Genomic DNA, 16,674 nt, shown 5'->3' on the forward strand with positions numbered 1-16,674 from the left:
TCAGGAGGCAGGTCAGGTGGTCTGGTATTCCCATTTCTTTCAGAATTTTCCACAGTTTCTTGTGATCCACACAGTCAAAGGCTTTGGCATAGTCAATAAAGCAGAAATAGATGTTTTTCTGGAACTCTCTTGCTTTTTCCATGTTGGCAATTTGATCTCTGGTTCCTCTGCCTTTTCTAAAACCAGCTTGAACATCAGGGAGTTCATGATTCACGTATTGCTGAAGCCTGGCTTGGAGAATTTTGAGTATTACTTTACTGGCATGTGAGATGAGTGCAATTGTGCAGTAGTTTGAGCATTCTTTGGCATTGCCTTTCTTTGGAATTGGAATGAAAACTGACCTTTTCCAGTCCTGTGGCCACTGCTGAGTTTTCCAAATTTGCTGGCATATTGAGTGCAGCACTTTCACAGCATCATCCCTCAGGACTTGAAACAGCTCAACTGGAATTCCATCACCTCCACTAGCTTTGTTCGTAGTGATGCTTTCTAAGGCCCACTTGACTTCACATTCCAAAATGTCTGGCTCTAGATGAGTGATCACATCATCATGATTATCTGGGTGGTGAAGATCTTTTTTGTACAGTTCTTCTGTGTATTCTTGCCACCTCTTCTTAATATCTTCTGCTTCTGTTAGGTCCATACCATTTCTGTCCTTTATCGAGCCCATCTTTGCATGAAATGTTCCCTTGGTATTTCTAATTTTCTTGAAGAGATCTCTAGTCTTTCCCATTCTGTTCTTTTCCTCTATTTCTTTGCATTGATCGCTGAAGAAGGCTTTCTTATCTCTTCTTGCTATTCTTTGGAACTCTGCATTCAGATGCTTTTATCTTTCCTTTTCTCCTTTGCTTTTTGCCTCTCTCCTTTTCACAGCTATTTGTAAGGCCTCCCCAGACAGCCATTTTGCTTTTTTGCATTTCTTTTCCATGGGGATGGTCTTGATCCCTGTCTCCTGTACAACGTCACGAACCTCATTCCAGAGTTCATCGGGCACTCTATCAGATCTAGGCCCTTAAGTCTATTTCTTACTTCCACTGTATAATCATAAGGGATTTTATTTAGGTCATACCTGAATGGTCTAGAGGTTTTCCCTACTTTCTTCAATTTAAGTCTGAATTTGGTAATAAGGAGTTCATGATCTGAGCCACAGTCAGCTCCTGGTTTTGTTTTTGTTGACTGTATAGAGCTTCTCCATCTTTGGCTGTAAAGAATATAATCAATCTGATTTCGGTGTTGACCATCTGGTGATGTCCATGTGTAGAGTCTTCTCTTGTGTTGTTGGAAGAGGGTGTTTGCTATGACCAGTGCGTTTTCTTGGCAAAACTCTATTAGCCTTTGCCCTGCTTCATTCTATACTCCAAGGCCAAATTTGCCTGTTACTCCAGGTGTTTCTTGACTTCCTACTTTTGCATTCCAGTCCCCTATAATGAAAAGGACATCTTTTTTGGGTGTTAGTTCTAAAAGGTCTTGTAGGTCTTCATAAAACCATTCAATTTCAGCTTCTTCAGCATTACTGTTTGGGGCATAGACTTGAATTACTGTGATATTGAATGGTTTGCCTTGGAAACGAACAGAGATCATTCTGTCGTTTTTGAGATTGCATCCAAGTACTGCATTTCGGACTCTTTTGTTGACCATGATGGCTACTCCATTTCTTCTGAGGGATTCCTGCCCGCAGTAGTAGATATAATGGTCATCTGAGTTAAATTCACCCATTCCAGTCCATTTTAGTTCGCTGATTCCTAGGATGTCAACATTGACCCTTGCCATCTCTTGTTTGACCACTTCCAGTTTGCCTTGATTCATGGACCTGACATTCCAGGTTCCTATGCAATATTGCTCTTTACAGCATCGGATCTTGCTTCTATCACCAGTCACATCCACAACTGGGTATTGTTTTTGCTTTGGCTCCATCCCTTCATTCTTTCTGGAGTTATTTCTCCACTGATCTCCAGTAGCATATTGGGCACCTACTGACCTGGGAGTTCCTCTTTCAGTATCCTATCATTTTGCCTTTTCATACTGTTCATGGGGTTCTCAAGGCAAGAATATTGAAGTGGTTTGCCATTCCTTTCTCCAGGGGACCACATGACTGTGTGGCTCACAATAAACTGTGGAAAATTCTGAAAGAGATGGGAATACCAGACCACCTGACCTGCCTCCTGAGAAACCTATATGCAGCTCAGGAAGCAACAGTTAGAACTGGACATGGAACAACAGACTGGTTCCAAATAGGAAAAGGAGTACGTCAAGGCTGTATATTGTCACCCTGCTTACTTAACTTCTATGCAGAATACATCATGAGAAATGCTGGGCTGGAAGAAACACAAGCTGGAATCAAGATTGCCGGGAGAAATATCAATCATCTCAGATATGCAGATGACACCACCCTTAATGCAGAAAGTGAAGAGGGACTAAAAAGCCTCTTGATGAAAGTGAAAGAGGAGAGTGAAAAAGTTGGCTTAAAGCTCAACATTCAGAAAACGAAGATCATGGCATCTGGTCCCATCATTTCATGGGAAATAGATGGGGAAACAGTGGAAACAGTATCAGAGTTTATTTTGGGGGGCTCCAAAATCACTGCAGATGGTGACTGCAGCCATGAAATTAAGACGGTTACTCCTTGGAAGAAAAGTTATGACCAACCTAGATAGCATATTGAAAAGAAGAGACATTACTTTGCCAACAAATGTCCATCTAGTCAAGGCTATGGTTTTTCCTGTGATCATGTATGGATGTGAGAGTTGGACCGTGAAGAAAGCTGAGCACCGAAGAATTGATGCTTGTGAACTGTGGTGTTGGAAAAGACTCCTGAGAGTCCCTTGGACTGCAAGGAGATCCAACCAGTCCATTCTGAAGGAGATCAGCCCTGGGATTTCTTTGGAAGGAATGAATGTAAAGCTGAAACTCCAGTGCTTTGGCCACCTCATGCGAAGAGTTGACTCATTGGAAAAGACTCTGATGCTGGGAGGGATTGGGGGCAGGAGGAGAAGGGGACGACCGAGGATGAGATGGCTGGATGGCATCACCGACTCAATGGACGTGAGTCTGAGTGAACACCAGGAGATGGTGATGGACAGGGAGGCCTGGCGTGCTGTGATTCATGGGGTCTCAAAGAGTGACTGAACTGAACTGAACTGAACTGAAACAGCTCTTAATCCCCCAATTCCTGCCCCCAAGAGCCATACCTTTTGACCAACTTCACCCATTTCACCGAACCCTACCTCCTGCCTTTGGCAGCCACCAATATGCTTTCTGTATCTATAAGTTTGAGGGGTGGTATTTTTTAAATTAATTTTTAAAATAATTATTTATTGGGCTATGCCAGGTCTTACATGTAGGATCTTTAGTTACGGCATGAGAACCCTTAGGTGCGGCATGTGGGATCTAATTCCCTGACCACGGATTGAACCTGGGCCCTCTTCATTGGGAGTGCCAAATCTTAGCCACTGGACTTCCAGGGAAGTCCCTGACAAGGTTTAGTTAATTAAAAAATTTTAACTTTAAAGTCTAGAGGTTTTTTTTTTTTTTTTTTTTTTTGCTAAACTCTGTGAAAACATTCAAACCCACAGCAAAGTTGCAATTTTGAGGACAATCAACATGTATTTATTGAGATTCCCCGATTGCCCTATTGCTGCCAATCTCCTGCTAAACCAATTCAAAGTGACGCTGGGACTAGGGTGAGAAGAGTGGACGGAGCACTCAGACACAGAGGTAAAGAGGTACCAAAACTAGTCAGCCGTCAAAACAGACATTGGGCTTCCACAACTTTAAAATCAAAATGAATAAAAATGCATATTGAACAAAATACCAGCATTTTCAATAACTGGATTCTGATCCTGTATTTGCACAGACTCCTCACCCTAATTCTGGTCCTGGTGATATCAAGACACTTCGGTGCTTATGTAAAGAGGCATCTGTAAGGAATAAGGTCATTCTCCTACATAACTGCACACACCTGCCCAAACTAACAATCAGTTCAGTTCAGTTCAGTTCAGTCGCTCAGTCGTGTCCGACTCTTTGCGACCCCATGAATCACAGCACGCCAGGCCTCCCTGTCCATCACCAACTCCCGGAGTTCACTCAGACTCATGTCCATCGAGTCAGTGATGCCATCCAGCCATCTCATCTTCTGCCGTCCCGTTCTCCTCCTGCCCCCAATCCCTCCCAGCATCAGAGTCTTTTCCAATGAGTCAACTCTTCGCATGAGGTGACCAAAGTACTGGGATTTCAGCTTTAGCATCATTCCTTCCAAAGAAATCCCAGGGTTGATCCCCTTCAGAATGGACTGGTTGGATCTCCTTTCAGTCCAAGGGACTCTCAAGAGTCTTCTCCAACACCACAGTGCAAAAGCATCAATTCTTCGGTGCTCAGCCTTCTTCACAGTCCAACTCTCACATCCATATGTGACCACTGGAAAAACCATAGCCTTGACTAGATGGACATTTGTTGGCAAAGTATGTCTTGGCTTTTCAATATGCTATCTGCTGCTAAGTCACTTCAGTCATGTCCAACTCTGTGCAGCCCCACAGATGGCAGCCCACCAGGCTCTCCCGTCCCTGGGATTCTCCAGGCAAGAACACTGGAGTGGGTTGCCATTTCCTTCTCCAGTGCATGAAAGTGAAAGGTGAAAGCGAAGTCGCTCAGTCGTGTCCGACTCTTAGCAATCCCATGGACTGCAGCCTACCAGGCTCCTCCGTCCATGGGACTTTCCAGGCAAGAGTACTGGAGTGGGGTGCCACTGCCTTCTCCAATATGCTGTCTAGGTTGGTCATAACTTTTCTTCCAAGGAGTAAGTGTCTTTTAATTTCATGGCTGCAGTCACCATCTGCAGTGATTTTGGAGCCCCCCAAAATAAAGTCTGACACTGTTTCTGCTGTTTCCCCATCTATTTCCCATGAAGTGATGGGACCAGGTGCCATGATCTTTGTTTTCTGAATGTTGAACTTTAAGCCAACTTTTTCACTCTCCTCTTTCAGTTTCATCAAGAGGCTTTTTAGCTCCTCTTCACTTTCTGCCATAGGGTGGTGTCATCTGCATATCTGAGGTTATTGATAATTCTCCTGGCAATCTTGATTCCAGCTTGTGCTTCTTCCAGCCCAGCGTTTCTCATGATGTACAATAGGCATTCCTAATTTTTCTAATTAGTCCTAAAGCATTCCTAATTAGCTATTTCTTCAAACTAGGATGCAATCAAGATTTGTTCACCCATTGCACTGCATTTGTTTGCTTTGTCTCTAGTCTCGCATTGTAGAGCAGGAGTCAGCAAGCCACAGTCTGCACGTTTGCTTTTGTAAATAAAGTTTTATTGAAAAACACAGCCATGCCTGTTCATTTGCATATTATCTATGGCTGTTTTCATGCTACAGTGACAGAGGATGTATGAACCCAGAGTGAAAAATACTTACAATCTGGCTCTTTGTACTTATTTATGCTGTATACTTTAATACTGTGTGTATTATACAGACATACAATAAACATATATATTTATATTGTATATAACGTTTATAATACTTTTATTATATAGCTATTTGTTTAAAATATAAAATATTGGGACTTCCATGGTGATCCAGTGGCCAAGGCTCCATGTTCCCAATGCAGAGGGCCTGGGTTTGATCCCTGGTCAAGGAACTAGATCCCACACGCAGCAACTAAACAGTTTGCATGCTGCAACAAAGGTCAAAGGTCCCACATGCCGCGACTAAGACCTGGCACAGCCAAACAAATAAATTTTAAATATATATATATATATATATACATAATATTTACAATCTGCCAACCCTGGTCTTGAATGACTTGATTAGATTTAGAGCAGACATTTTCTTAAATGGACGTTTAGGTTCACAGCAAAACTGAATGGAAGGCACAGCGATTTCTCCTACCCCCTTCCACCCACACATGCGTCATTTCCTCCATTATCAACATCCCCACCAAAGCATTTGTCACACCTGAAGAACCTACATTGACACCTCATCATCACACGGTAAACGGTTTTGAGAAGACTACTTCATAGGGTATTAGTGAGCTCTCACTGAGTAACAAATCACCACAAACTTAGCTGCTGAAAAGAACAGCCTTTTATTCTCTCGCAGTGTCTGTGGGTCAGGAATCTACGCATAATGTGGCTGGGTTCTCCATGCAGGGTCCCGGGGCTGGGATCTCACGGACAGGCTCGGAGCCCTGATCCATGCTCCTTTCGAGCTGAGCTCCTTGCAGCTGTAGGCCTGTGGCTCTGGGCTCCCAGACGCCGCCTCTTTCCATAGGCAGATCATGACGTAGCTGGTTCCTCCTTCAAGGCCAACAGCATCGCACATCTCTGCTGCTTCAAGACTGACTTCCAGACTCTTCTAAAGAGTGCCCCTGGAACTTCCCTGGTGGTTCAGCAGTTAAGACTTCTCCTTCCAAGACACAGATGTAAAGAATAGACTTTTGGACTCAGTGGGAGAAGAAGAGGGTGAGATGATTTGAGAGAATAGCACTGAAACATACACATTACCATATGTAAAACAGATAACCAGTGTGAGTTTCACGCACGACACAGGGCACCCAAAGGCGGTGCTCTGTGATAACCTGGAGAGATGGGGTGGGGAGGGAGGTGGGAGGGGGCTTCAAGACAGAGGGGACACATATATGCCTATGGCTGATTCATACTGATGTATGGCAAAACCCATCACAATATTGTAAAGTAATTATCCTCCAATTAAAATAAATAAATGAACTAAAAACAAAAACAACAAAAAGATTTCTCTTTCCATTGCAGGGGGGTGATCCCTGGATTCAGGAAACTAAGATCCTACGTGCCTTGTGACCCAAAGGAAAAAAAAAATCACATCATAAAATAATAGAAGCAATATTGTAAAAAATTCAATCAAGACTTTTAAAATGGCCCAAATATTTTTAAAAATCTTAAAAAAATTTTTTTAATTAAAAAATAAAGGGTACCCTTGATTAGGTCAGGTCTACCTATATAATCTGCTTTCTGATGAATTCAAAATCAACTCCATTTGGAATCTTAAATACTCCTGAGTATTCCCTTCACCTTTGCGGTGATATAGACATAGATATACTGTAGGTGTGACATCCATGATGTTCCCAGGACCGCCTATACTCCAGGAAGGAAGATAAGACAGGGCGTGCACACCAGGGCATGAGGACCTCTGGCAGCTTGTAAAAGTCTGCTACAAACTGTGATTCCCACCTTCAGTGAGTTTGATCCTAATGTTTGCCACCTGAGAAGACTTAGCTAGTTCAAAATATACAGGATTTTTGATCTTCTTAATTTTGCCAAAATACTGTCCAACAAAAGACCTACCTAAGAACCTTTGTCACCCTGCTTATTTAACTTCTATGCAGAGTGCATCATGAGAAACGCTGGACTGGAAGAAACACAAGCTGGAATCAAGATTGCCGGGAGAAATATCAATCACCTCAGATATGCAGATGACACCACCCTTATGGCAGAAAGTGAAGAGGAGCTAAAAAGCCTCTTGATGAAAGTGAAAGAGGAGAGTGAAAAAGTTGGCTTAAAGCTCAACATTCAGAAAACTAAGATCATGGCATCCGGTCCCATCACTTCATGGGAAATAGATGGGGAAACAGTGGAAACAGTGTCAGACTTTATTTTGGGGGGGCTCCAAAATCACTGCAGATGGTGATTGCAGCCATGAAATTAAAAGACGCTTACTCCTTGGAAGAAAAGTTATGACCAACCTAGATAGCATATTCAAAAGCAGAGACATTACTTTGCCAACTAAGGTCCGTCTAGTCAAGGCTATGGTTTTTCCAGTAGTCATGTATGGATGTGAGAGTTGGACTGTGGAGAAGGCTGAGCGCCGAAAAATTGATGCTTTTGAACTGTGGTGTTGGAAAAGACTCTTGAGAGTCCCCTGGACTGCAAGGAGATCCACCCAGTCCATTCTGAAGGAGGTCAGCCCTGGGATTTCTTTGGAAGCTGCTGCTGCTGCTAGGTCGCTTCAGTCGTGTCCGACTCTGTGCAACCCCATAGACGGCAGCCAACCAGGCTCTGCCACCCCTGGGATTCTCCAGGCAAGAAGACTGGAGTGGGTTGCAATTTCCTTCTCCAATGCATGAAGGTGAAAAGTGAAAGTAAAGTCGCTCAGTCATGTCCGACTCTTTGCTACCCTTCGGACTGCAGCCTACCAGGCTCCTCCATCCCTGGGATTTTCCAGGCAAGAGTACTGCAGTAGGTTACCATTGCCTTCTCCATTCTTTGGAAGGAATGATGCTAAAGCTGAAGCTCCAGTACTTTGGCCACCTCATGAGAAGAGTTGACTCATTGGAAAAGACTCTGATGCTGGGAGGGATTGGGGGCAGGAGGAGAAGGGGACAACAGAGGATGAGATGGCTGGATGGCATCGCTGACTCGATGGACGTGAATCTGAGTGAACTCCGGGAGTTGGTGATAGACAGGGAGGCCTGGCGTGCTGCGATTCATGGGGTTACAAAGAGTTGGACACGACTGAGCGACTGAACTGAACTGGACTGAAGAACCTTACTTTAATGTCATTAAATTTGACAAATGATAAGCAAATTTGTGTCCCAAATTTATCTAAGCTGTCTATCCAAACTGTCGTCTCTGAGGTTTTCCATTTTTTCTAATTTTTTAAAAACTACTTTTTATTTCCATATAAAATCATTTTAACTTTTTATATTGATGTACAGTCAATTTAAAATGTTGTGCAAGTTTTAGGTGTATACAGAAAATTGATTCCTATATATATTATATTCTTTTTCAGATTCTTTTCCATTATAGGTTCCTATAATATATTGAATATATTTCCCTGTAGGGAAATACAGTAGGGGCTATACAGTAGGCCCTTGTTGTTTATCTATAAGGTTTTCAACTTAATCTGTGTAGATGAGAATAGTAAAGAAAAAAATTACCTTAGCAACTTTGTATGCTTTATAAAAATAAGAATGAAAAGATGTACATGTCCTGTTGCCTACATATGGAACACACACACAGACACACACACACGTGTACGTGCATATATTCCTGCATCCTTCAGAACCCACACACATGCCCAAGGTGGTACTGACTTGTGGTTGCGTGTTCTCCAGTTGAGTGAGGGCTTCCTCTGACCCTAAGAGACCTACTAAAAGAATAGAAAACTGAAAGTGATCCTTGTGGGAGGGGAAGCAATGTAGAAGGTCTCTGGGGCTTATGAGAAGCGCATGTGTGCCATTGATTCTCGGGGGAGGGACTGCCCACGGGAGGTGCTATTGTGGATAGGCCTGGTAGCCTCAGAATGCGGTTCAGTCGGCCTTAGCTTCTGTTCAGGCAGAAATGCAATGAAACTGAGCAGAATACCTTTGTGGGCTAGGAGCTATGAGTCCTCACACTTCCTTTCTCCTCACCCCCACTTCCATCCTGTGCCTCGTCCTCTCTGCTTTCCTCCTAAATATCACTCCCTTTCACCACCTTCTCTCCACCTCCCCTTCTCCTACCCTGGTCAAAACCACCGTCATCCTTTGCCTGTCTAAACGATGAAACAGCCTCCCTGCTCCCTCCCTGGCTCCCCTCCAATCACTTCCCTGCAGAACAGTCAAGAGTATTTGCTTCCAACTTCCAAGCTTCTGAAACAGTTCCTTGCGTAGAACCCATATGCAATTTCTACCAGCACTAAATGCCAAGTCCAAAAGCCTTAACTCATTTCATAAGAAAGAGTGGCCTGCCTTCTCTGTTCTCTCTACTCTTATCCTGCTCTCTCTCTTTCTCTCTCCCTCCCATTCCTCTGAAATCCAAGAACACTGGTTTCTTCAAGTTCTTTAAATATGCTACACTCATTCCCACCACAGGGCCTTTGCACAGCTATTCCTTCTGATTTTCACAGTGAACACCTACATATCATTTAGAACACAGCTAGAATATCACTACCTCTGGGAGGCCTTTCTCATCCCCTGACTGGGTTAAGTCTGTCTGGTGGCAGAAGATATTTTCCAAAAATGGTCATGGCAATAATTCCTATCTCCGCATTCTATTCCTGGGGCTTCCCAGGTGGCTCAGTGGTAAAGAATCTCCCTGCCAATGCAGGAGATCCAGGTTCGATTCCTGAGTCGGAAAGATCCTCTGGAGAAGGAAATGACAACACACTCTGGTATTCTTGCCTGGAGAATTCCACGGACAGAGGAGCCTGGTGGGCTACAGTCCATGGGGTTGCAAAGAATTGGACACGATTGAGCACACAGGCATCATGCATGCTATTTCAGAACCTGGCCACTCCCCAGGTCCTGGAGTCTGTTGGCTCTCCACTTGAATTTGGGAGGGACTTTTGATTCTGTGTGACTTGCAAAGGTAGATCAGAAAAGGCTATAAGGCTTCCACCTGGCTCAGTTGTTCCTCTCTGTGTGATTGGGCTTGGAACCTAGCTGCCATACTGTGAGGAAGCTCAGGCCACATGAGGCAGCCACATGTGGGTCATCCTGGCAATAGCCACTGGCCTCAACCTACAGCCAGAAGCAGCTGAGAGACATGTGAGTAAGTAAACAAACCTTCAGAGGATTCCAGCCTCAGCCTTCCAAACACCCAGCTGACACAGAGGGGCCAGCCTTCCAAGCCTGGAGGTTGGAGAACAAAATGAATGTTCTTATCATTGTAAACCTCTAAATCTGGAGATGGTAGAGTAACTGGAACAGAGAGTAACTGTTACACTTGTAACTTCCCTTTGAAGTATCTGTCACAGTTGAAACTTTACATCTCTGTATGTGATTGATTTTTATCCTTCTTGAAAGACTGATGACACTGTGGGGGTAAAAGCCTTGTTAGTTTTGCTCACCATTCTACTGCTGCTGGAAGTCCCTATGGTTGAATCCGACTCTTTGTGACCCTATGGACTGTAGCCTGCCAGTCTTCTCTGCCCATGGGATTCTCCAGGCAAGAATACTGGAGTGGGTGGCCATGCCCTCCTCCAGGGGAATCTTCCTCACCCAGGGATTGAACCCGGGTCTCCTTCTTTGTAGGCAGATGCTTTAACTGTCTGAGCCACCAGGCAAGTCCCAATTTTACTCCTGACCCCTGGCAACTGATGCACCCATTGCCAATATATTCTCAGCTTTCCTGCACCTCTTCACAAATAGAGATATCAAATGAAGATGATGTACAAGAGACTGTGGGATGGCAGAGGAGAAGTTGGGTACTTTCCTGAGAGAGAGGATATTTGGGTTGTCTTTTGCAGGATATACAGGGTGCTTTTTGTGTAATGAAGAGATTAATAGGGCTTCTGGCTGATGCATGGGGTCAGGGAGCAGCCAGGCTAAGTAGGCATTGACAGGAGTTTCTGCACAGATAGAAGGCAGCTTACTTGGGTGGAAAATTCTGCAAGAAAACGTTCACAATTTAGGTTCACAATTTATTGCCTTCCATGCTGCATATAGGTGCTTAGATTTAACTCATAAGCAATAGGAAGACCTTGGAGATTTGGAAGCAGTTGTGGAATGATCTCAGTTCTTGATAGCACTGCGACTGGAAAAACTGGTTAAGAGGCTCCCAAACTGGTCCAGTGGGGAAGTGATGGGAACAGGACTAGAGAAGTGAGGAGAGGAGGATCAGGACTAAGTCAAGAGCAGTTTAGCAGGGACTTCCCTGGTGTTTCAATGGCTAACACTCTGCATTCGCAACACAGTGGGCATGAGTTCAAACCCCGGTCAGGGAGTTAGATCCCACATGCCACAGCTACGAGTTCGCATGCCACAACTAAGATCCCACGTGCTGCAATTAAGACTTAGTGCAGCCAAATAAATTAATAAACATTTTTTTAAAAAGCATTTTGGCAAAACTTCAATGCAGGCCCTTGTATTGGGGTGCTGTGTGTCCATACCCCCAGTTGTTACATCAACCCTAGAAAGCAGGGGTCCAGAACACTATTTCAGTAAATTTATCAGGCAGTGTAGATCTTAGCATGTGTAGAAGCTATTTACTCCGCTGTCGAAGCGCAAAAATAGCCAGAGGCCCCCAGTAAACGAGTGGGTATTCCAGTGTTCCAGTAAACCTTAATTTTACAGACACTGAAACTTGAATTTCATAGAATTTTCACGTGGCATGGAATAATCGGCACTATCGGAGTTTTTCCAACTTTTAAAATTGTAAAAAGCATTCTGAGCTTACTTGTGGGGCCAGACAAAAGCAGAGGCCAGGCCTTGGTTTGCCCACTGGTACTTTAAGCGTTAGCAGCATTTCAGTTTTACGGATAAGATCTTACAGCCAGTCCGCTCAAGGAGCTTCGCTGTCCCAGCCGCCGCCAGGCCACGCCCTCCAGGGCGGAGCCAGCGCATGCGCGGCCGACCCTCGGGCGGGGGGCGGGGCGGGCCGCGGCTCCGAGTTCCAACATGGCGCACGCTGGCGGCGGCGGCGGCGTCGGCCCTGCGGGCCGGGGGCTGAGCGGCGCCCGCTGGGGTCGCTCAGGCTCCGGGGGCCACGAGAAACTGCCGGTGCACGTGAGTGGTGCCCCAGCCCTCCCTGGGGAAGCCGGTCGTCCAGTCCCCGGAGGTTGGCGCCCCCTACCAGGGCCCCGCCCGACCCTGGCCCTGCGTCGGCCTCCGCTCCGCTGGGCCCTGGACCCGCGACTCCCTGCCTCCGCCCCTCGGAGCCCGGCCTGTACCCCTCCCGCCAGGGACCCCCCGGCCCCGTCCCCTGCCGCGCCGACCGCGGCCCACCGGGACCCTCCCCCTCCCCGCAGGTGGAAGACGCCCTCACCTACCTGGACCAGGTGAAGATCCGCTTCGGCAGCGATCCTGCCACTTACAATGGCTTCCTGGAAATCATGAAGGAGTTCAAGAGCCAGAGGTACCTGCGGGGCCCCTGCCCGGGCGGACGTCCCGGGGTACGCCCTGGGCCGCAGTGGGCCTGGGCGGTGTGGGAGCCACCAGCCCCCGCTGACCCTCAACAGGGTGACCTTGCGCAGGTTGTGACTTCTCGGAGCCTCAGTTCCTTCTTCCAAAAGACGGGACGGAAGGGTACCCTCCTTGTGGAGCTATTGTGGGGATTCCTGGAAGGAGGGCAGGGATGGGGTGAGGCGAGTGAGGCAGTCAAGCAAGCACAGGGTGGGATCCTGTCTTTACTCAGCATGTTGGGTTTTTTTAAGATAAATTTTGTTCGTTGGGGATTTTTATAAAATTTAGATTACCCTCCCCCCCCAAGCACTACATGAAAATGTTACTTATCCAGATTAAGGAATGTTTTGGCACTTTCTCCCCCTCAAATCTTAATCCCCACGGTGAGTGCCTTACTTGCCTCGCCCGCATCCCAGGCCTGCTTGGGAAATAACGCACATAAAATGCTTAATAAGGAACCTGGCACTTAGAAGGCATTTAGAACACGTTAGCTGTTTTCATAGGCACAGGATCTGGGGGGTTAGAGATGTATCGGGGACCTCTCGATCCCCTGTCTTGTTTGACAGGGGGCTTGCTGAGGCTTAGAGTGGGCCAGGGGTTCACCCAGGTTCACCTTAGAAGCAGAGGCAGGACCAGGACTCCATCCCTTCTGATTTAGATTTATATCAGATCCACACTGTGGTGCTTTCCCCACAGAGGAAGTAATAACAGCAGGACTCACCTGGTTTCCTTCCCAAGCCCGATGCTAGACCTTGGCCCTGACTGCAGCCCCGAGGGAGAACCCTGTCTCCTCTCTCCTTGAGCTGTTATGCAGTTTCCATACTTGCAGGGCCTTTGACATTTATGCATTACCGTCAGTTGCTGGGAACAACTCCTGTGTCACAGCAGATCGCTGATTCGTAGGAAGTGAATTTATCTCCCCCTTTAGAGGACTTGGCTTCCTGTCACTTCTTGGAGCTCAGGATGTGCAGCTGGCTCTCCTGACGTTTCCAGAACCTAGCGCACGTGCTTGCGGTTTTTCGGGAGCTGTGCTGTGCGCCTGTTGTCTGGGGTTTTGGCAGGAAGATACAGGGAGCCCAGGCCTGGCTGCCTTGGTGGTGGACCACCGTCTGCAGAGGCACACAGAACACAGTTTAGGGTGCTTCGTTGTCTTGAGCAGCCTGTGTCCTGGGACGGTTAAGAGAGTCAGAAGTCAGCTCGGTTCCCAGTTTGCCCCCCAAGACGCTCCTGCCCACTCCTGGTCTTCTTTGTTCCAGCATTGATACTCCTGGTGTCATCCGACGAGTGTCGCAGCTCTTCCATGAACACCCTGACCTCATTGTTGGATTCAACGCTTTCCTTCCTCTCGGCTACAGAATAGACATTCCCAAGAACGGCAAGTTAAACATACAGTCGCCTCTGTCGAGCCAGGTATGCAGTGGTGTGAGTGACCTGGCCTCAGCACCGCCCCCCCTGGCCCTGGGGTACTCAGGCCAGGCAGTATATCTCGTCTGTTTCATTGGCAGGGAAGCAAGTGAAGGGCCGATCTTCCTGAAATGCTTCTAGCACAGATCAAAATAAATCGAAACACCTTCCCCAGCAGCCTCTGCATCCCAAATTGATCCACTTGGCAGATTTAAATCAAGATGTGGGTGTGTCTGTATGTGTCAAGGAGGCATTCTCTGAACATAGTTTTATGTCCAGTCACAGTCAGAGATGTGGATGGACCTAGAGTCTGTCATACAGAGTGAAGTAAGTCAGAAAGACGAAAACCAGTATTGTATATTAGTGCACATATTAACATGTGGAATCTAGAAAAATAGGACAGAGGAACTTAGTTCCCGGGCAGGAATAGAGACTCAGACATAGAAACAGACATGTGGGCACAGTGGGGAAGGGGAAGGTGGGGTGAATTGGGAGATTAGGTTTGGTATAAATACACTACCATGTGTAAAATGTTTAGCTACTGGGAACTTCGGTATATAGCACAGGGAGCTCAGCTCAGTGCTCTGTGATGACCTAGAGGGATGGGATGGGGTTGGAGTAGGAGGGAGGTCTAAGGGGGTGGGTGTGTGTGTGTGTCTGTGTGTGTGTGTGTGTAGCTGATTCACTTGGTTGTACAGCAGAAACTTAACATTGTTAAAGCAACTGTATTCTGATTAAAAAAAGATAATGGCAGTCACAGCCACCAAGGTCTGGGTTTAAGGCTCCCCCTCAAGAGCGCTAGGCAGCCCACACTTGTACTCGGGCCGTGATCCCTCTGATCACCCTTGGCAGCACACAGAATAAAGCGGTGGAGATGCGTGTGTGACCGGCCGTCTTTGTTGTTGATGTGCTTCATTTCCCTGCGGGCAGGACCATGGACTCAGCTCAGGCTTGCGGTCCCTTCTGTCTTAAGTGACAGGTGGCAGCCTCTTCTGTCTCTGCAGTCGCTTCTTGTTTGAGCTCACCAGACCCCCTGAGAAAAAGACTGTTTGAGCTTTACTTTTGTAAGGTAGCCATTGTCTTTTTCTCTCCTCGGTCCCGCTGCCATTTAGAGCATAACACATTGCTGGTGGCGTTGCTGGCCAGGGCGTTGTGGGTGTTCAGCGGCATCCCTGGCCTCCACCCGTAGGCCCTCACCCAGTCGAGACAGCCAAAAACAGATCTCCAGACAGAGCCACATGTCTCCTGGGAGCAAAATCACAGCATTGAGAAGCCCTGGTGTGACTGAACCAGCTCTTTCAACCACCACCTCCTCCATCTCTGCCTGAGGGGTTTTTGCAGGGAAGCTAAAAATCTACTGTGAAGCATTTTGTAGGTTTCTCCGCTGTTGAAGGAGATTGCAGTTTCCTATCAATTAGGGAGTCAGGATTTGAAGAGAGCAGTGCGAAGCGACTTGGCAGGGGCAGGTCCCTCTCCAAGGGGGGCTAGCACACATTCTGCCTTTTCTTACGCGAGGCAGTCTTGTCAGCACGTCAGCACCATCAGCAAGTCATCTCATTAAAGCTGAGGAGTGCGCCTCACTTTTAAAAAGGTACTTGGAAGCCTGGGGCCATAAAAGCTTCTATTTCATGTTTGCAAATGAAGCCCCGGGATCCGGAGGTAGAGCTTGTGCCTCCAGATGATAAAAGCCTTAGCAGGGATTAACCTTCAGAACAGTCCCGGCTGGGGGAGGAAAGCGAGCTCTTTGCAGCTCTGTGTGCAGGGGCACTTTGTTGAATCTGAGGCGCTGTGTAAACACTGGGTGTTGAAGAAAGAACCAGTGACCAAGCCCTGAATGGCACTCCCCATGCGGAATTTGCCTTTCTCTAGCCCCGTGGGAGTAACTGCCCCCAAGGCTGGATCTTCTCGAGAGCCTCTCCTCCTCTTAAATGGCCGCAGGGCCTGTTGGAGAGATAAGGAGGACAGGCCAGTCTTGTCTGCCCCCGGGGTGAGCTTCGTGACTGCAGGCCTATTAACTCTGAAGAGGAGTTTGATGAGAACGCTCCCTTGATAGCTGCCTACCAGGGCTTGTTGGTCTTGCTGCAGCCTAGGAGCCGCCATGTGTGGGGCTGCTCCCCCAGCCCGAGAGGTCCGTGCCCTTCATCCCCTCCGGTCACCCGCTGCTGTCTTGGTTTCAGTCACGTCTGTGGACCTGCTGTGTTTCCAGCCCTGCTTCCCGCCAGACCCAAACCTGATGTCTTCTGAGCTTCCTAGAGGCCTTTTCAAGTCAGTGGTAGCCTGAGAACTTTCCAGGGCTCCCTGCTCACTAGTGCCGTGGTGATTTTTTTTTTTTAAACTGTTTTTTTCTGGCTTCACTGTATTGAAGGAGTGTGTGTGTGTGTGTGTGTGTGTGTGAAGGACCTTCTCTGTGTGTGTGTGTGTGTG

The 16,674-nt window shown here is 47.0% G+C and overlaps 1 protein-coding gene across 2 annotated transcripts in view; it reads left to right on the forward strand.

Moving 5' to 3' along the window:
* The first annotated feature begins 12,336 nt into the window (after positions 1–12,336).
* The window catches only part of SIN3B (SIN3 transcription regulator family member B), a 45,436-nt gene continuing 41,098 nt past the window's right edge, over positions 12,337–16,674 (forward strand). Inside the window, exons 1-3 of one of the 2 annotated variants that reach the window (XM_040241095.1) lie at positions 12,337–12,450; positions 12,693–12,799; positions 14,103–14,256. In XM_040241095.1, coding sequence (XP_040097029.1) covers positions 12,343–12,450; positions 12,693–12,799; positions 14,103–14,256 — 369 coding nt within the window. In that variant the 5' untranslated portion in view covers positions 12,337–12,342. The remainder of the gene's footprint in view (positions 12,451–12,692; positions 12,800–14,102; positions 14,257–16,674) is intronic. The other variant, XM_040241096.1, reaches the window with a different exon arrangement.

The sequence above is a fragment of the Oryx dammah genome, unplaced genomic scaffold (genome assembly GCF_014754425.2).
Source record: "Oryx dammah isolate SB20612 unplaced genomic scaffold, SCBI_Odam_1.1 HiC_scaffold_5, whole genome shotgun sequence".
Lineage (NCBI taxonomy): Eukaryota > Metazoa > Chordata > Mammalia > Artiodactyla > Bovidae > Oryx > Oryx dammah.